At 51.9% G+C, this 18,675-nt stretch overlaps 3 protein-coding genes and 1 pseudogene across 16 annotated transcripts in view; 1 reads left to right on the top strand and 3 right to left on the bottom strand.

Moving 5' to 3' along the window:
- CHRNE (cholinergic receptor nicotinic epsilon subunit) overlaps nt 1-11,459 on the top strand; it is a 32,813-nt gene extending 21,354 nt beyond the window's left edge. The window contains exons 2-12 of the mRNA XM_025040156.1: nt 6,754-6,896; nt 7,035-7,079; nt 7,209-7,318; nt 7,471-7,626; nt 7,898-7,998; nt 8,398-8,598; nt 8,677-8,791; nt 10,048-10,162; nt 10,237-10,423; nt 10,510-10,616; nt 10,700-11,459. Coding sequence (XP_024895924.1) covers nt 6,754-6,896; nt 7,035-7,079; nt 7,209-7,318; nt 7,471-7,626; nt 7,898-7,998; nt 8,398-8,598; nt 8,677-8,791; nt 10,048-10,162; nt 10,237-10,423; nt 10,510-10,616; nt 10,700-10,849 — 1,430 coding nt within the window. The 3' untranslated portion in view covers nt 10,850-11,459. The remainder of the gene's footprint in view (nt 1-6,753; nt 6,897-7,034; nt 7,080-7,208; nt 7,319-7,470; nt 7,627-7,897; nt 7,999-8,397; nt 8,599-8,676; nt 8,792-10,047; nt 10,163-10,236; nt 10,424-10,509; nt 10,617-10,699) is intronic.
- On the bottom strand, nt 2,253-2,371 carry LOC112471481 (annotated as a pseudogene).
- CUNH17orf107 (chromosome unknown C17orf107 homolog) lies at nt 8,855-10,243 on the bottom strand. Its single transcript, XM_006922253.3, is given in 4 exon segments — nt 8,855-9,246; nt 9,248-9,390; nt 9,470-9,667; nt 9,798-10,243. Coding segments are annotated over 4 exon segments (552 nt in total). The 5' UTR covers nt 9,873-10,243; the 3' UTR covers nt 8,855-9,110.
- The window catches only part of MINK1 (misshapen like kinase 1), a 50,460-nt gene continuing 43,239 nt past the window's right edge, over nt 11,455-18,675 (bottom strand). Inside the window, exons 16-33 of one of the 14 annotated variants that reach the window (XM_015597435.2) lie at nt 18,100-18,360; nt 17,264-17,349; nt 16,996-17,106; nt 16,741-16,853; nt 16,426-16,553; nt 16,182-16,205; nt 15,899-16,062; nt 15,351-15,456; nt 15,135-15,272; nt 14,814-14,922; nt 14,295-14,462; nt 14,045-14,188; nt 13,672-13,806; nt 13,386-13,486; nt 13,154-13,303; nt 12,907-13,066; nt 12,666-12,805; nt 11,463-12,310 (exon numbers count right to left, since the gene is read on the bottom strand). In XM_015597435.2, coding sequence (XP_015452921.1) covers nt 12,227-12,310; nt 12,666-12,805; nt 12,907-13,066; nt 13,154-13,303; nt 13,386-13,486; nt 13,672-13,806; nt 14,045-14,188; nt 14,295-14,462; nt 14,814-14,922; nt 15,135-15,272; nt 15,351-15,456; nt 15,899-16,062; nt 16,182-16,205; nt 16,426-16,553; nt 16,741-16,853; nt 16,996-17,106; nt 17,264-17,349; nt 18,100-18,360 — 2,322 coding nt within the window. In that variant the 3' untranslated portion in view covers nt 11,463-12,226. Of the gene's footprint in view, nt 12,311-12,665; nt 12,806-12,906; nt 13,304-13,385; nt 13,487-13,671; nt 13,807-14,044; nt 14,189-14,294; nt 14,463-14,813; nt 14,923-15,134; nt 15,273-15,350; nt 15,457-15,898; nt 16,063-16,181; nt 16,206-16,425; nt 16,554-16,740; nt 16,854-16,995; nt 17,107-17,263; nt 17,350-18,099; nt 18,361-18,675 lie in introns of all 14 variants that reach the window. The other 13 variants (XM_006922259.3, XM_015597437.1, XM_006922262.1 and 10 more) reach the window with 13 other exon arrangements.

Genomic DNA, 18,675 nt, shown 5'->3' on the forward strand with positions numbered 1-18,675 from the left:
CTTTGTGTTGTCTCTGAAAACACTTTACTAACATTGATTTATGCTACGACACACATCTGATAAGTATTAAGCTACACTCCTTTAAGAGTACACGAAAGTTCAGTCATTTCTACATTTCAGAGTATTATTTGGGCACAACTTCTCTCTTCTAGACTTTTCAGTGTCTTTTTAATTTTTTCACTTTAAATTACAGGTTTCAGGTCTTCCTCTTTTTTTTTTTTTCTTGTGGTATGATTGACGTACAGTATTATATTCGTTTCGGGTGTACGACACAGTGATTCCATATTCATATGTATTACAAAGCGATCACCACAGTAAGTGTAGTTAACATTCGTCACCATACAGTTACAGGAAATTTTTTTCTCGTGATGAGAACTTTTAAGATTTACTCTCTTAGTAACTTTAAAATATGCAATAAATATTAATACTAAGAGTATTAAAAATCAATTACAGTTTAGGAGTATGAACCACTGGATTTAACAGGCATCATTTTATAATTGCTTCTTGCATCCTTTTTGTTTAAGGATTCCCAACCTCATTGGGGCTATTTAGACACAGCAAGTATTTAGCAGTTTTCCTCTGACTCTGAATCATTTTCTCCTGCACTTTTAGAATCAGCAGAATCCTTGCAGGGGCATCTACAGTCCTGTCACCTTCTCTTCCACCATCTTCTCAACTCTCTGAAGCCAAGCCCACGGTGTCCTAGAAACTTCCCATGAATGTACTGTCCATTCTTTAGACATTAATATAGAGACTTCCCTTCTTGATTCATTTTCTTGTCGGTCTCTGTACAAGTGAGAAGTTGATTCGAAATCTTTAACAGATGACCAGTATAAACTTTCTTTCCTATATGAGTAAGTGCCAAGGACTTTTTCTTCTTAACCTAAGTTGGTAAGAAGATTGCCACCTGGGGAAGGTGAACACTTACTTTGCCTGGGACCTGGGGGACTTCCTGGCTCCGCTCTGGATCCTCAAGGGGGTCCCTGAGCTGCATCCCTCCCCTTCCTTCTCCCTCCTGCTCTTGCTCGTGCACTCTCTCTCTTTTTCATTTCTGCCTCTATCTTTTAGAAGTTATTTATTATGACTCTTTACCATTTTCATCTCTCTTCAGCAGAGCCAATCAGCCTTCCACTCTGACCTCCCATCCCCCCGCCCCCAAACTGGGACCCACCACAGTCTCTCTGCCCAGGGATTTCTCACAGTTTCACAGCAGCGCTTTTACATTTGCTACATCTCCAGATTTGGGTTTTGAAGATATGAGGGTTTCTTGGTTATTTTGATGTTTGGTTTTCCAGTTGTCTCAAAGGTCTTTATTTGACTAAGCCTTATTTTCTACATTAATGTACTATTTTATCTTCATCGTATTGCAAATTCTCGTATCTTGGAATAAATATTATTTTGTTCCATTGATATGAACAGGCAATTTTCAGAAAAAAGAGATCCATATAGATGGCCAGTATATGTTAAAAAAAAAACAAAAAAACAAAAAAAACTCAACCTCCTTCAGCAAGACATGTAGATCACAAAACAAAAAGATAGCAATTTTCACCTATTGGTTTGGCAAAAATTTTAAAGTTTGATAATATTCCCTACTGAAGAGGGTGTGAGGACTAAGGCATTCTCATACTGTTTGTGTGAATGTAAATGGGTGCATGCTTTTTGGAGAACAATGTGGCAAAAGCCATCAGAAGTTAAAAAAAAAGTATGAACTCTTTGCCCCAACAATTCCACAGCTAGGAATTAACCCTAAAAATGTATTTGCAAAAGTATACTAAAGATAAATGCATAAATATGTTTGCTGTTGCATAGTTTATCATTGCAAAACCCAAAATGGTAAGCACTTTAAATGTCTATCCATTGTGAACCGGATAAATTATCTATAGTACATTCATACAGTGGAACACTACAGCAGTTTAAAAGAATGAGGAAGACTTATAGGTACTGATATGGGCCAATCTCTACAAAAAGTTGCAGAATAGTAAACATAGTGTGATGCTTTTTGTATCCATATATATTTGGATACAAATATATATATGTATATATATGTGTGTGTATATATATGTATAATATATATAAACCTAGGTATGCTGGGCTTGGGTTTAGAAAGATTTACATTTAACCAAAGCTGTTAACCTTTGCAAGAGGGACTGGAGAAACAGGAAAGCCTTTTTTTTTTTTTTTTTAGGCAAGGCAACCCTTGGTTGACCTCACAGATTGCAAGGACCTTGTCAATTACAATCCCTTATTTTTTATGCCTATAGTACCTAGTCTTCCTAGGTGGTCTCCCATCCAAGTACTAATCAGGCCTGACCCTGCTCAGCTTCCGAGATCAGACAAGATCGGGCACGTTCAGGGTGGCATGGCCGTAGACACAGGGAAGCTTTTGATTTTATGTCTTTCTGTATTCTTCAATTGTTCTAGTGATGACATGTATTACTTTATTGTCACAGAGTTTTTCTGGGTATTGTGTTATGAGGCATTTTTGTTTTCTTTATACTAGTTTATTATTTTTTTAATCCTAATATCTTTAAGCCAAGAAAAGGGGGCTTTATTGGAGAGATTCTGAGGTACCTCATTCAAAGGAAGTATTGGACAAGCAGTCTGCAGGAGGAAACAAGTACAACTGGGCCAGTGGAGTTTTGGGACCAGGCGCTGGGATGATGGAGGCCCTTTCTTGTCTCTTTTTGTCTTTGTGTATCAGTTGCATTCTCTCTCAACCATGTAAAAGATGAGGAATGAATATGAATCTAAATTTTGTATCTTGTGGCTCCTACAGCAGAGAGAGACCAGACTTCCTCAGTACCCACTTGACAAAATTCCCAAGGAAGGGCTTTTTTGACCTGGCTTGGGTCAGGTGTTCTCTTCTGGACCTATCAACTCTGGCCAGAGGTGGCGGGTCTCTGAGTACCTGGTGGATTCTCTGGAGTCAAATGGTTGGAGAACAGTTCTCAGTAACAGGGAGGGTGCTAGGAAGGTAAGACACTCATTCTTTCACTTATCCATTTGTTCAGTAAATTATTGAGTGCCCATTATGTGTTAAGGTTTGTGCTATATGCCTTGAACACAGTAAACCAGCAAGGTCTTAGTGATCAGAGAACTTAAGTTCTAGTGAGGGAGACAGTCTAGAAATCTTTGTCTGCTGCCCCTCCCTACCCTCAGCCAATTCACTCTCCCCATTCACAAAGAAAAAGAGGGCTCTCATCAGAGGAGCTGGGGGATATTTTCATCGTGAGGACACTGATGACTAAGAAACAGACGCTTCAGACGCTTGGCAGGCCTGGCCTCTGGGATAGCTGCAGCTGTTCTGAGTTACCAGCCAAGAAGCAGTAGATAAAGGGAGTGGCTTCCTGTTGAGCTAAGATCTTTGGGTCTAGCTTAGAAGTCAAGGCATCTCCAGAAACAAAATTGTCAGGCAGACCACTGAGGTTCTGTGAAATTTTCATTATAAAAATACAAAACCCAGGCCTAACTTAGGTGCCTGATTCCACAAACTTGGCAGAAAGTCTCAGTCTCTCAGGTAATCGTCATCCTGAGCAAACAGAAAAACAAAACAAGACAAAACAAACTGATGGCTCAGCTCTGTGCCAGTAGCATAGACTGTGGAAGGGGCAAGGATGGGGGTGGGGGACTGGGAAGGGGGAAGGTTGCTGACGTGCTGACTTTGCAAGAGATACCTGTGGGGTTCACTGATCTGAGGAAAACCTTCACCCATGAGTTATAGTCCCAGTTGGGGACCCTACAGAAAGGTGCTCTGCTTTAGAATGTGACACATGCTGGGCCAATGATTCAAGCTGCAACACATGAGCTTGGGCATCAAAGGACGAGGATTTCTACATACTCTCTCTCCACCCCAAACTACTCTCCCACATGCAGGTTGTTGGTCCAAATGTGGCTTTGCCCTACCATTGTATCTTATATGATGTGGTGTGTGTGTGTGTGTGCGCGCGCATGTGCGTGCGTGTGTGTGTGTGTGATATAGAAAGAGAGAGAGGAGTATTGTTTATACATGATGTAATAATAATGTGGCTTTGCCCTACCATTGTATCTTATATGATGTGGTGTGTGTGTGTGTGTGTGCGCGCGCATGTGCGTGTGTGTGTGTGTGTGTGATAGAGAAAGAGAGAGAGGAGTATTGTTTATACATGATGTAATAATGGTGATTAAATTGAAGATTTAGCTCATATCTGGAGAATGGATGGAAATCACATCTAAAGGAGACTGTACATAAACCTGTGGATGCTGAACTCTGATGTTGAGAGCTGTTTTGAAGGGCCCCTGCCACAATTATTTTTGGAAGACATCAAGTTTCAATCCTGCTGGGAAGAATATAGTGCTTTATCCGTTGTAGCAATAAGAATAGGATGATGACAGGGTATTTTGGGAATGAAATGTATAGGCAGTAGGCTTGGTTAGTAAGGGGTGGAAGGCTCTGGACAGGTAGCCACACCTACCACCCTTGGTAAATGGGGCTGTCTTAGGCCATGACTGTTCCAGGCCTGAACCCATAGCCTCATGGCATCAGATAGATAATGATGACAGCAAAGATTGAATTGGCTACATCTACATAGAGAAGACAAGTGGTCAAATTGGGGTCAAGATCATGGTGAAATGATGCAGAAACCACACAGTATAAAGAGGACACATAAAGTCAAGAGAAAAGGCAGGCTGGTCAGGAGTGAGAGGAGCACAGAAAACAGAGCAGAGGCAGGAGAGGTGGGAGTGGCTGGTCTCCAGAGCTGCTTTGGCCTCTGACACTGGTTCAGTTTGTCTCAGTTCACGTGTATGCCGACAGGAAATCTGCCTTGTGGATCTCATTCTTGTAACACAAAGACGCTACCTACAGCTTCATAGCTCCTGTTTTTTACCCTTTTGACAGTTCTGATGTCACTGTCTGCTTATAGTTCTCTCCTTTCTCCTCAAGACCACGTCTTACTCATCTCTATAATAACATCTGGCCCGTGCAGGGAACCTTGCAGGTGCCCATTAATGTCTGAATAAACATCTGTATTTATCACAACAACTATTGGCCCAGGCCCTGACCCAGAGGCTGTGGAATAAGCAGCAGCACAGGTTTTAAAGTCAATACATGTATCAGCCATATGCAAGGAGGTGAGTTGGGCCAAACAGATTTTTTCTGTGTCTAAAATGGGAAACATGGAATGATAAAGCAATTGGCAGTGGAAGCAGAGGCTTCAAGGATGTGTGGGAAATGGACAAGATGCATGGACCTTCTGGTCTTTAGTATTCTCGCTGGTAATATGGTGGCAATTATGAGGGACCTCACAGGTACAGGAAAGAGACCCCAAAATGGCCATAAAAGTGAAATGTAAAATGAACACAGGTATACATGATTAACAAAGCTGATTAATAAGTCTTATGCATTATTGCTAATCTATTTGTATGACCTTGTACCTGACCTTAGAGACCTCTTTTGTACATTCAGGACAATGGTAACTGCTTTGCTGGACTGGCATGAGGAAGCAATGTGTAAGGCATAAAAAGTGCTTAGTTCAGCAGTACCTCCCACACATATGGAGACACGGATACCTTCTTAAAAACAGATTCCTAGAACACCATTTCTGCTATCTTCCTAAACTGGGATTCTTTAGGAATTGAGCCTAGGAACCTGAATTTTAAATTAGCATCTCAGGTGATTGATTAGGGTGGTCTAGGGAAACTTTAAGGAGTACCGAAAGGATCAATTAAGGCGTGTATGTGTTTTGGGTGGGGAAGGCAGTACTATCACATGTGGCCACAAGGTGGCAGCAGTGAGAGACAAGGAGAAACTGGCCTGTCTGGCAGGTGCCCACTCAGGGGGGCTGGGGGTAGGCAGACATGGGGATAGGTTATGGGAGTAGGTGGGGCCTGTAATGCAGTAGCTCCTTTGCCAGATGGAGTCTGTTACTGCAGACTAATTCCCTGTGACTGCCTGTCTCATTACCAGGTCTTTACAGAAACTTTGCTTTTTGCCAAACTGCCAATAGAAAATTCATCAGTGTGACCTTGGCTGGGCTTAGGGTGGTGGTAGTGTGTGTTCCACATGGATGAGTATGAGAGGCAAGAGGTGTGACCTGCATAGGGAAGCTTACTCAAAGGACACCAGCGCATGTCAAAACGGGGCCCCCCATCCCCTGCTGCAGGCTTGTGGTTCCAGGCGCTCTTAAAGGACCTGTTCACCTGAGTTGAGCCTGCTCCGGTCATGAGAGGATCAGGCCTGTGGCTGGGGAGCTGGCCAAAGACCAGGCAAAGGATGCTGGAATGGGGTGGGGGCAGGGAACACAGGATGGGGCAGCTGCCTCTGGAAGCAGCCAAGATGTCCCTGGCTGCAGTAGGGGTGGTAAAAGGATTAGGTGACAGTCTCCTAACCCAGCCCGGAACTAACACCCTTCTTCCCCTCACTCAAGTACCCTGGCCTGGCCCACTCCAAGCCTGCCAAAGCTCAGAATAACCCTGAAGACCAGACAGCAGGATGGCTAGGGCTCTGCTCAGCGCCCTGGTCCTCTTGCAGCTCCTCGGTATGGACAGGGGTCAGGGGAGGTGGTCAGACATACACATGGAGATATTATCATAAAGGGACAGGACAAAGACAGAGACTAGGTGCAATATCATTGCTTCGGCACACATGGAATAATAGTCTCAGAGACAGATATACAGAGAAGCAGAGCCCTGCACAGACTCAGAAGAAGCAGAGAGGAGAGGCCTCCTATAGCATCTTCATCACTAGTAAACTCCATTGTTTGACCCCATCCCCAGGGAGAGGTGAGGGGACGAATGAGGAGTTACGTCTTTATCATCATCTCTTCGACAACTATGACCCAGAACGTCGGCCAGTGAGGGGGCCTGAGGACACTGTTACCATTACCCTCAAGGTCACCCTGACCAACCTCATCTCACTGGTAAGATACCCCATCTCCACCCTAACCACCATCTCTGAGCTTAAGATTCCACTTCTGGCCCCAGCAGCTGAACTCTGTCCTAAAGGTCACTTCTGGCCTTGGAAAACCATTTCAATCATCCTAATCGCCCATCTGCAGAACGAAAAAGAGGAGACTCTCACCAGCAGCGTCTGGATTGGAATCGTGAGTCAACTCTGGGGAACAGTGTGAGGTCTTGTTCCCTCCCTAGAGAGGGTCCCCCTTTCTTCCAAACTCCTAACGTACAGTAGTTGGGAGATGCAGGGCACATGTCCTTCCACTCCCACCCTTTAGGATTGGCATGATTACCGACTGAACTACAGCAAGGAAGACTTTGGGGGCGTTGAAACCCTGCGGGTCCCTTCAGAACTCGTATGGCTACCAGAGATTGTGCTGGAAAACAAGTGAGGACCGGGTAGAAGCCAGGCTGGAAGGAACCCGAGTCCTGAGGGGGCGGGTAGGAGGGAAACTGGGCTGGACCTGGTTGGGACAGGGTGTTGGTTGAGGGCGAGGAGCCACGGACTTCCGCAAACGCTGGGTTTCCGGGAGCCTACAGCATTGACGGCCAGTTCGGCGTGGCCTACGACTGCAACGTGCTGGTCTCCCAGGGCGGCTACGTGAGTTGGTTGCCACCGGCCATCTACCGCAGCACCTGCGCCGTGGAGGTCACCTACTTCCCCTTCGACTGGCAGAACTGCTCGCTCGTTTTCCGGTGGGAAATTACTTAGAGGCCAGGACGATTATGGGGTTACGGGAGCAGGGGGCGGAGCCATATGGGGAACTCTAACCTGGAGGCGGAGCCAGACACTGGGATGGGTGGGCCCACTCCAGCGAGTTAGAAGTAAGGGTGGCAACAAGCGTGGTCTGGGTAATGGGGTGGAGTGTTATTATCCCGCCAGATCCCACCTTCGAGGGCAGGGCCTAAGGCAAGGGCTTGGGTTCGATCTTCTGGGGTTCGGCCCCCGGCCCTGGCTCCTCCGCAGCTCTCAGACGTACAATGCTGAAGAGGTGGAGTTTGTCTTTGCTGTGGATGATGACGGAGAGACCATCAGCAAGATAGATATCGACACTGAGGCTTATACTGGTGAGGTCGCCTCCTGTTCCGAAAATCCGCTTCTAGAAGAGGGTCCAGGGAGGAGACTTGAATGGGGTTGCCCCAGACCATCAGTACAGGGAATTGACTTTGGCAAGCGTACTTTAACTTGCCCCTTTCCTGAAATCATTCTCGATTGTCAGACTAGTCCTACTTCCTCGTGGTAATTCTGTACCCTCACCAAGAATGTCCTTTTCCGGCCGAATTGTCCTCATGCCGTCGGCCCATGCCCAAGCAGTCCAGACCACCTGCCTCACCTACCCTGGTCCAGACAGCTGCCTCCTCTCTCCCGCCCAAAGTTACAGGCTCCCGCTGTCAAGTGTGGGGCCACAGAGCACAGCAGGGCACCCCACCCCTGAGGGCGGACTGAACTCGCCGCCCGTCCTACAGAGAATGGCGAGTGGGCCATTGACTTCTGCCCCGGGGTGATCCGCCGCCACAACGGTAGCTCCCCTGATGGTCCAAGGGACATTGACGTCATCTACACGCTCATCATTCGCCGGAAGCCACTCTTCTACGTCATTAACATTATAGTGCCCTGCGTGCTCATCTCAGGCCTGGTACTACTCGCCTACTTCCTGCCAGCGCAGGGTAAGTTGTCATCCCAACCCTAAATCCTGGCTCGCTTTGGGGGGGATGGAGGGCTGCTCTCACTGGGCCCTCCTCCAGCCGGCGGCCAGAAATGCACCGTCTCCATCAACGTCCTGCTCGCCCAGACCGTCTTCTTGTTCCTAATTGCCCAGAAAATCCCAGAGACGTCTCTGAGCGTGCCATTGCTGGGCAGGTGAGGGCACAGCGGGTCTCGGCGGTGCCCATATACGGTCTTGGCCAACGCGAGGGGCGGAGCCAGACTGGCATGGGGCGGAGCTAAGAGGGACGAGGCGGGGGAGGGCGGGGCCAACACCAAAAAACTCCGGGAGCAGCTTAAGCTGTCTCATCCCGGCCTGGGCTTTATTTGAACGCGAAGTGGGGCTGGGACTGCGATGGAGTCTCTGGATCCCCGTCCTCAGCGCTGCTGCTGGACGTCTTGAGTCTCCTGAGTATCTCTGTTGGGGACGGGCTGGCTCAGTGCCTCCCCAGCCGCGCGGCCTCTGGCCCCCAACTCACCCCCATCCCGAACTCACCGGTTCCCCGGAGGTTCCGAAGCCCAGCTGGAGTCGCCACTGCTGCAGAAATGAGGCAGACCTCTGTAGACCCCGTCCACACAGGCATAGCCTCGCCCCCTGGAGCAGAAGCCGCGGTAACCTTCGCTTACCGAGCACCCTGCCCCACAGCCTAGGCTACCTGGGCCAGCGCTCCACCCGGATCACCGGAGTCTGGTCCCGGGCTGCCGTCGTCGCCATCTAGTCGGCCCACCGACTGCCGCAGCCATAGGGCTGAGATCTGCAGTGTGGGTATAGGAGTTAGGATACAGAGGTCCCTATCCCTTGTCCCCCCTCTCATCAGTCCTCTAGCGCTCCACCTCTAAGGTGGCGCCGAAGTTCACGAAACTTGCCACAGCTTTTCTTAGCACCAGCCCCAGGGTGGGCTTCGGAGCGGGCGTATTCTTCGGTTCCAGCGGCTCCAGGGACTTCAGCTCTCTGAATCTCTGCTTCAGATACTCATGGGCTGCGGCCACAGCTAGTTCCAGGGAAGATAGAAGGGGAGGCTGGAGGGCCACCTGGAGGAGAAGCAGGGGCAGTGGAGCCATGAGTTCATAGGACAGAAGTCACGGTGGGGGCGGCGGTGCAGACCTTCCCAGAGGGTCTCAGGTTGCCATCCTGGGGCAGGGGCCACTGGCGTTGCCTCACCTCCGTGGAGCTGTGGAAGTGGTAGACCCACAGCAGGGTTTCCAAGGAGCTGGGGATTCCCTTCATGGCTGCCATGAGCGATAGGAAGGGGAGAAGAACCAGGGGACGCGTGTGGCCCCTCAAAGGAGCAACTCAGGAGTCTCACTCCACCCCCTGCGGAAAGTTGTTTGTGAGGTCAGAGGAGAGCGGCGCTCTCTGTGGTTCCGGGAACATGGGGAGGCTGTGACGTCACGCACTTCGGGCTCCTCAGGTACCTCATTTTCGTCATGGTTGTTGCCACGCTCATTGTCATGAATTGCGTCATCGTGCTCAACGTGTCTTTGCGGACGCCCACCACTCACGCCCAGTCCCTGCGTCTGCGCCACGTAAGCGTGGGGTGGGCGGTTCCAGGGTAGGGGGCGCGGCTTCGAGCTAATCTCCACCACGGCCCCGCCTCCAGGTCCTGTTGGAGCTGCTGCCGCGCCTCCTGGGCACCGTGGAATCCCCCGAGGTCCCCCGGGCTGCCTCGCCCCCTAGACGGGCGTCGTCCGTGGGCATACTGCTCCGCGCAGAGGAGCTGATACTGAAAAAGCCACGGAGCGAGCTTGTGTTTGAGGGCCAGAGGCACCGGCACGGAACATGGACCGGTGAGCAGAGTGACCTGGGTGGGTGAATGGGGGCGCCTGCAGCCGGTGGGCTCCTAATAACCCATATCAGGGTTGTCTCCCCACAGCTGCCCTCTGCCAGAGCTTGGGCGCTGCCGCCCCTGAGGTCCGCAGCTGTGTGGACGCCGTGAACTTCGTGGCCGAGAGCACTAGAGACCAGGAGGCCACCAACGAGGTGGGACAAGAGTCAGAGGCAGGTGGGGTGCCCCAGGTTCCTGCAGCCTTTACAGACTCAGCTTGTGCCTGCCCCTTCCCCAGGAGCTGTCCAACTGGGTGCGCATGGGGAAGGCCCTTGACAACATCTGCTTCTGGGCTGCTCTGGTGCTCTTCAGTGTAGGCTCCAGCCTCATCTTCCTCGGGGGTTACTTCAACCAAGTGCCAGAACTGCCCTACCCATCGTGTATGTAGACTTAAGCCGGTCACGGCACTGACTTCGACTTTCCCACCCAACTCCACGAGTAGATTTTGAAAAATGAGTTGCTGCCACTGCTATATTATGATTCTTCCCCACTGCTACTAACAAAGCAGTTATTTTGTAAACACATGTTGTGTGTGCACAAGTATGTAGTCCTGGTCACCATAGAGGGGTCAGAAAGAGGGCAGACAATTCAGGCAGGCTCTTGGGTGCCAATCCTCTAGAAAGCAAGGACCATCCTCTATTCAGCATTGCTGACCTCTCAGTTTTGCTCAGGCACCAGCCCCATGGGACCCTCTAGCCCTGTGAGCGTCTAAGCTGTCTTTGAGAGCCACACAGGAGAAACCCCTTTGCAGGAACAAAATGCCCTCAGAACAGGTCCCCCACAATCCCCCACAGGTTTAAGGCTAAGAGTGCCCTGGCCCTCCTTCAGTCATTTCTTCTAGGTTTTCTTGGCCCAGCACTGCCCACCCCACCCCCCAGACTCACCAATTGCAGATCCCAGCCCCCCATCCCCCTTCATCCCTATTCTGCTGGCTTGCTTTGGTTAGTATCCAAGATTGTAAGAAAAAACAAGAGAATAAAATGGGGCCTGAAATGGTGGGAGCTGGTTGAATTGTCTTTATTAACAAATGGGATATCCAAGGCCACTACATTGAGGAGGGGGTGGAAGGGGGCGGAGGGAGGAGGGGACAGGGCTACTTGCTGCTCACACTATATACAGATGCAAGCAAGGGGGTGTGGAGGGTGAGAGCTCCCTGCTCCCACCCTCCACCAAGGAAGGGCAGAGGCTAGAAGAGATGGAGGTTGAAAAGGGAGAAACGTTTTGGCTGGCGGGGTCCCCCCTCCAGTCCCTGGGGTTTGGGGGGAGGGGAATCATTAAAGTGCTTTCAGAAAATGAGGAAATGGTCCCTGCCCCTGGAGTGGCTTGTGACCCCCTTAAAACCTAGGGCCCAGTGACCCCCCCCAGGGTCTGGTACATTCAAGGGGGGAGCCGGCTCCCCTGACGTGCAAATAAAGGGGCCCAGGGCCCTGCCCAGTCAGCAGCAGCGGGGATGGGGTCCAAGCCCCAAGCACTCTCCTCTTAAGTGGAGAAAAGGGGGAGCCAGGCCCACTCAATTCCTGGTAAGGGGAAGCTGTGCCTCTCCCCAGAAGTTGGGACAGGCACAGTTTTGGGGAGAGAACATGTTAGGGAAAAGGATGGTCACGTGATCACGAAAGCATCAGGGGTTAGAGGTCACGTTCCCAGCAGGCTCCAGTGAATCAAACCAGTAAAAGCAAAGCCCAGGAAGGGGAAAGAAGGGCAGCCTGGGAAGTCTGGCTGTGGGGCGAGAGCTGGGTCCATGTGGGATAGCCCCACCCAGGGCCCATCACCAATTCATGATGCAGTTACGGTTCAGAGTCATGAAGTAAACTTGGCTGCTGCCCCCAGAGCGGACTGAGGCAAAGAACACCTGAGTAAGGAAGGGGAAGAAGTTACCAAGGGATGGGGGGTGTGGAGGGCAGTTCAATTAATTGAGAGAGAGAGGGAGAAACTGCAGAGTTTAGTTTCTCAGAGCACCCCACCCCTCTGAAGGGCAGAAATGCTTGGGGAAGAGGGTAGCTGGTCAACCTCTAGGGTGAAGGAATCCGGAGAATTCTCAGAAACTGAAGATGAGGGAAGGGGAGGCTGTGACTGCATGTTGTGTTCCCCTAAGGCCCCCTTTCAGGGAGATTCCACAATCATCCTCTCCTTGGCAGCGACTTAGGGTGTAGAAGCCAGCCCAGTGCAGGGGCCTGGGCATTTTCCAGGGGGCAAGGGGCTCCCACCTTGTCATTCCGTTCACACAGGAACTTGAGCCTCTGAGCTCGTTTGTGCATGAAGACCCCGTCTAGGTGGCCCGTCTCCACAGAGCGGATCTCAATGGCTTTCTCGCCCCAGCCCATTATCTGGTTGGAGCAGATGTAGGCTATGGAGAAGGGAATTGACAGGCAGTGACTGGGCTGCAGCTCAGCCCCATACCCTGGCAAGCTCCATGACCCGCAGCTTGGGGGCAGGCACCTCACTTACCCACAGAGGTGGGCATCTCCCCCCACTGAAGCACTACATCTTTAATGATCCGCCCATACGTGTTAACGTAGACACCCTCATCTTCATAGCATAGCAGCATCTCCATGCCGTCAGTGTTGGGGAGGAAGATGATGGCGTGGGGTGTGATCTGGCTCTGGATCTGGGGAGGAGAGAGGGTAGATTGGAGTCCCTGCATGTGGGGCCCAGACTGGTGGTCCCTCTCAGCCCACAGCCTTGCCAAGCTTACGTGCACAGGGATATAGATGTCATAGCTGTTCCCTGAGTCCACATCCACAGCATGGAAGCCGGCACTGGAACCATAGATGACCTTGAGCCGCTGTCCCTCCTCTACTGTCAGGTCAACCAGCAGAGGACGGTGAGGCAGGTCAGCGAAGGACTGTGGAGGAAAGAAGGGCTCAGGGAACACAGGTGGAGGAGTCAGACCTTGGAACGGTGCTAGGGGGTTAGGCTGGGATTACCTTGAAGGCCATAAATTTGTGGTAGGGTTTGGGGGCCCAGGCATACACCTCCACGGAGTTCTTCAGGGCAATGACCAGGAACTTAATGCGTTCATATTTCACTGGGGGCAGGAAAGGAGAGGGAAGCTGGGACTTCCCTTCTTAGGTTGCTGGCCCCCTCCCACAGGTCTGTCACTCACTATATCCCAACCTCAGGTCTCTGGCTTTAAGGACATTAAGCCCAGGCCCTCGTTTCTCTCCTCTCATAAACAAATGCGCCCTGGCCACTCTGTTGTGACTTCCTCACCAACACGGTAGTGCCCGCAGCCCTCCATGTCCCCCACAGTAGTCCAGCCCTGTTTCTTCTCCACTTCTGGGTCATTGTGCAGAATCTTGTTCCGGAGCCAGGACAGGTAATACACCCGCAGTTTATTCCTTTTCCCTGCAGGGCAAGGATACACACACATACACATACACACACAACTCCCTTATTGGAGGTCCAGTTCTGCCTCCCCGCCATCCTTTTCTGCATACCACAAGGAGTGAGAAAGTGTTGCCCCACCTTCTGGCTCCTGGACCAAGGTTGCCCTCCTCCCAGGCTGAAGATGGTGAAAGAGAGCTGAGGAGCTGAGCCACCTCCTCCCAGCCCTGTCCCCTGTCCCCAGACTCCACGCACACACCTGAGATGGTGATGAGCAAGTTGAGTCCTTCCAGCACATCCATTTGCTGGAAACGCCGCCGCCCGATGAGTCCGTATACCTTGCCCTGCCCACTGCGGTCCAGCAACATCAGCCCGTTCTCCGTGCCCACCAGCAGGTTGACACCTGCAATAGGACCCCTTGGGCAGATCAGAGGCAGAGCCAGGCCCTCGCCTGACCAGGAGCACAGGGGCACACCAGACCCCTCTTTTCCTTCCTGGCCCTGGCTTACCCCAAAGGGCTGCACAAAGGATCTCGGAATTGAATCGCTTCTTGTACTTCCGAATCTCGGGGGTTTCACTGTGGGCCCGGGTGTTGGTGGGGTTCACGTTGACCACAGAGCCTTTCCGCACGTCATACTGTAGCTGATCGAGGCGACCGCCCTCTCCACCCACAAGGGCTGCCAGGGAGAGAGAGGAGAGGAGGTGGACTGCTGCTCCCTTACACGTCTCTTCTTACCCCACCCTTACACTTGTCCTTGGCTCCTCCAAATACTCAGAAGGAAAGAGAAACACTGGAGAACAAAGGAGATGCATGGAGGACTTGAAACAAAAAGCCTGACAAAGTCCTTGGCTGCTCTGAGCATTTTTCCTCTTGGGTCAAAGCAGCCTCCGAAGCCCTTGCTGCCTCTGTGCCAGGGCAGGTGCTCAGGTTAAAGGGAAGACTGTGACTGCTTTGCAAAGCTGTGTCATCAGATGTTCACCTGTGCCCCTCTCCAGGCCTCATGGCAGACCTGTACTCCCATCCTCACCTGTGATGGGGATGGTGTCCCCACTGCCTCCGGGCTGGTAGATCCCTAGGTCCACAAACATCGTGAACGAGCTCTTGCCAGGGGCCTTTACCAGCCCACGAGACTGGTACTATGAGGGTAAGAGTGGTAGACAAGCACATGAGACCCCAGCCCATGGCCCTTTCCCTGCTATTGTTCCCAGGACCCAGGTTCCCCCAGAACTCTGGCCAACTAGCTCTCAGGCACTCTGCCCAACCACCGCAGTGCCTGAGCACCCCTGGAATCTCCCACCCACTGCCAGTGCTCTTTCCTCACCCTGTGGACCTGCCTGCACCTACTTACATCGCTGCCTCCATCCTTTGAGGGGGGGCTTTGACCTTTGCTACTCTCAGTGGGAGAGTGGCTGGGTTGGACCACATCTGGCAGGTTTGTGTAACCGTTGCTATCAGAATGGAGCACGCATCGCTCCTCTTCAGGAGTCTAAAGGAATAAGAAGGTCAGTGCTGGGGCCAAGGAGGGTATACAGCAGGCACTGGGAAAAACGGGGTGCCTACTCACACGCTGGACCACCATGGTGCCACCCCCGTAGGGGGTCTGGGTCCCGCCTATCTCTTCTACATCATGGACTACCATGGTGCTGACGCTGTCTGTGTCCCCATCACTGCTATGGGAGAGAGAAAGGTCATGAGGCCCTCCAGGCCCTGCCTGTCACCCAAATGCCACAGAAGCAGGTGAGAGCAGGCCTAGTGCTTTCAGCTTCAGTCTCTATTTAAAATGATGCATTCAGCCCTCAACAAGCAGCCTTTGCCTCACTTCTGGGTGACCCATGCCTGGCATCTGGGGAAGGCTGGCTGAAGACAGGCACCTGAGGAGGCCCAACCTCTACTAAAAAGACAGTGGGAGAGAGAAGAACATCAGCTCCTATACTCCATTCTTTAGAGAAGGGGAAGAAGAACTGACCAGCATGACAGCCAGGATTGCCACCTCTGGGAAAAGAGGAACCACTTTCCCTCACACTCACTCCAGAGCCCTCTCCCACACCTGCAACCCTTCTTTCTGGGTGCCTCTGATGTGGTAGCGTCCCCACCCCTAGGACGCCCCCATACCGGGCCCCAGGGGCATCTCTGCTCCCCTCTGATGGTTCGCCATTGCTTTCCTCCTCATCATCCTCACTGCTCTCCACCTCCTCACTGGACGATGAATAGTCCATGGCCTTCTTAGGAGGCCGGGGGGCCTCATCCAGGGTCCGCTCTTTCAGCAACACAAAATCCTGCAGGGAAGGAGCTGTGTGAGGAGGGAAGGGGAGAGGGCAGTGGTACAAAGGATGCCAGAGGAAAAGGGGCAGTGTCAGAGGAGGGGCTTCCACAAACAGGCCCCTTTCTCACTAACCTCACCAATGGCTCGCTTATAGCTCTGTGAGGGGCCACAGGGGAAGAAGGGCAGCCAGGAATCGGCAGGAGAGAGGTTAAGAAAGGTTAGTAACTGAAAAGTACATTTGTTATCCCACAGCCCATCCTCTCACGCAGATTAATGAAGATCCCGCCTCGGCACCCAGGATGGAAAGACTCCACAGCTGGCCCCGAAGCCCCAGACCAGCAGAAGGCAGGGCCACAGCTGCCACTCAATGACTTACTGCAGGCCGGCCTGGCCGTGAGCGGTGGTCATCAGGCTTGGCTTTGTTCCCGGGGGAGAGCACTGGGGAGCTGTCCAGTTTGGAGGGAGCTGGATATGGCAAGGTAGGAGAAGGGAGGTCGCTGACGCCTGGATGGGGATGGCCTTAAGCTGACCCCTCAGGCCTGAGCCCCAGCGCTCCATGACATGCTCCACACCCAGCCTAGTCCCCACCCTGCCTCCAAGGGTGTCTTGGTCTCATGCTGCCAAAGACAGGGCCCACCTTGACAGAGACTATCCAGGCCCGAGAGCAGGCTGCCAGGCCCAGTTCACATACCTCCCACACGGTTCCGTTCCAGTGAGCCAGCCTGGGGGAGATGTCCATGAGAACCGGGGAGGACACTGTCTGAGCGCTCCCAGCCAGGGTCGCTCCTCCTGAGGTCAGGGTTACTGTAGGAGAGCAGAAGCAAGTTCAGAGAGACACAGTGCTTCCCTTCCTGGGGGGCTGAGCTGCACCGCAGAGGGAACCATCACCAGAGGAGTCAGGTGGCAGAGTTGAGGGTGGGAGTGAGTGGGGGGACAACTCCATTACCTACAGGCGTTGGGCGGGCCAGGGGGCTGAGCAGGGGGCCCTGGAGGCTTGGGGGTCCCCCGCTCTGCCCGCCTTTGCAGATAGATTTGCCAGGCGGAGTTGCTGCGAGGTCTGTGGAGGGAGCACAGGGGTGCCGGGGGCAGGGGCAGGGAGGGGGCTGAGGTGACTGGGTAGGGGTTTACCCACCCCTAAGCGGGTAACCTGGTAAACTCCCCTCTGCCTCCCACCCCACTCCCTAGGCTGCTGACCAACTCCATCCATGTGTTACCTGGCACGAACAGCTTGGGCTGGCCGGGACCCTCCGGCCCCACTGGTGTTAAGGGCAGTAGCAATAGATGAGGTTCTCTGAGGCACCTAAGGAGAGAGGAAAGAGGAGTCAGTGTGGCTGGTACGAGCACTGTGCCAGGCCTTCCACAAACATTTCATCTGAGACTCTGAAAGGTATTCTTTTGGCTTTAATGGAGAAGTAAACTGAGATCAGGGAAGCTAATGAATTTGTTTAGTTATGGTGCTGAAAAATGGCAGAGCTGGGATTCTAACCCAGAAAGTCTGCCCCTAGTGCTTCCCAAACACCCTGGACATTCTTCCATACCTACTCACCACTGGGATCACTGTGACACATTCATGTGCCACGAGGACAGGGGCCATGGCGGATGCCTTGCCCTTCTCTTCCCTCCCAACCCTGAATCCATCTCCACCTTGCTGCTCCCTCAACTTCCTCTCTTACTACAGTTGACCCTCGAACAACATGGGTTTGAATTGTATAGGTCCACATATATAAAGATTTTTTCTAAGAAACACACAGTACTGTAAATGTATTTTCTCATTCTTATAATTTTCTTGGTAACGTTTTTTTCTCCAGCTTTCTATATTGCAAAAACATAATACATAAAATACGTGTAACATAAAACATATATTAATCAACTTGTTTATGTTACTGGTAAGGCTTCTGGTCAACAGAAGACTATCAGTAATTGTTTTGGGGGAATCGAAGAGTCATATGCAGATTTTTGACTGTGTGTGGGGAGCACCCCTAATCTGTGAGTTGTTCAAGGATCAACTGTGTTTCTCTGCTCTTCCCCAGTCATGAAGGGCTGTCCTTACCTTTGGTGGGGCCTCATTATCCTGCCGGACCCAGGCTGGGGGATTTGGGCTGGGGCCAGGCCCTTCGGAGGTCGGATCTGAATTCTGGCGGATGACAGCTCCTCGGGCACTGGGTGTGGCAGTGGGTGTGGGAACAGCAGGGTCGGGGTCGTGGGAGGCTGGGAAGGCAGCCAGGTTTCGGGTGGGCTGGTCCTGCAGGGACTGGGATCGGGGTACAGGCGCTGCATATGGCTTCAGTGGGACCCGGTGTGCCACCAGGCTCTGTGGGGAGAGACCAGGGAGGGTGGGCTGCCTGCTCTGTGCACATCCCCACCAGTGAGCTGGGGCCTGGGCTGGGAGGAAGGGGCAAGTAAACCTTCTGGCTTCCAATTATCCATCAAATGAAGAGGGCTCCTAGAGCCTAAGAACAGGTAAGATGTATGAACAGACATACAGCAGCAAGCAAGTGACGTCTCTACCCAAGTATCCTGAGGTCTATGATCCCTGGCTAAGGGTATATGTATACGAATGTGTACGTGCACACGTGTGTACCTGCACTGAGTAAGCCTCCCGATATCTGTGTGTTAACAGCAGGAA

This window comes from Pteropus alecto, unplaced genomic scaffold (genome assembly GCF_000325575.1).
Source record: "Pteropus alecto unplaced genomic scaffold, ASM32557v1 scaffold398, whole genome shotgun sequence".
Lineage (NCBI taxonomy): Eukaryota > Metazoa > Chordata > Mammalia > Chiroptera > Pteropodidae > Pteropus > Pteropus alecto.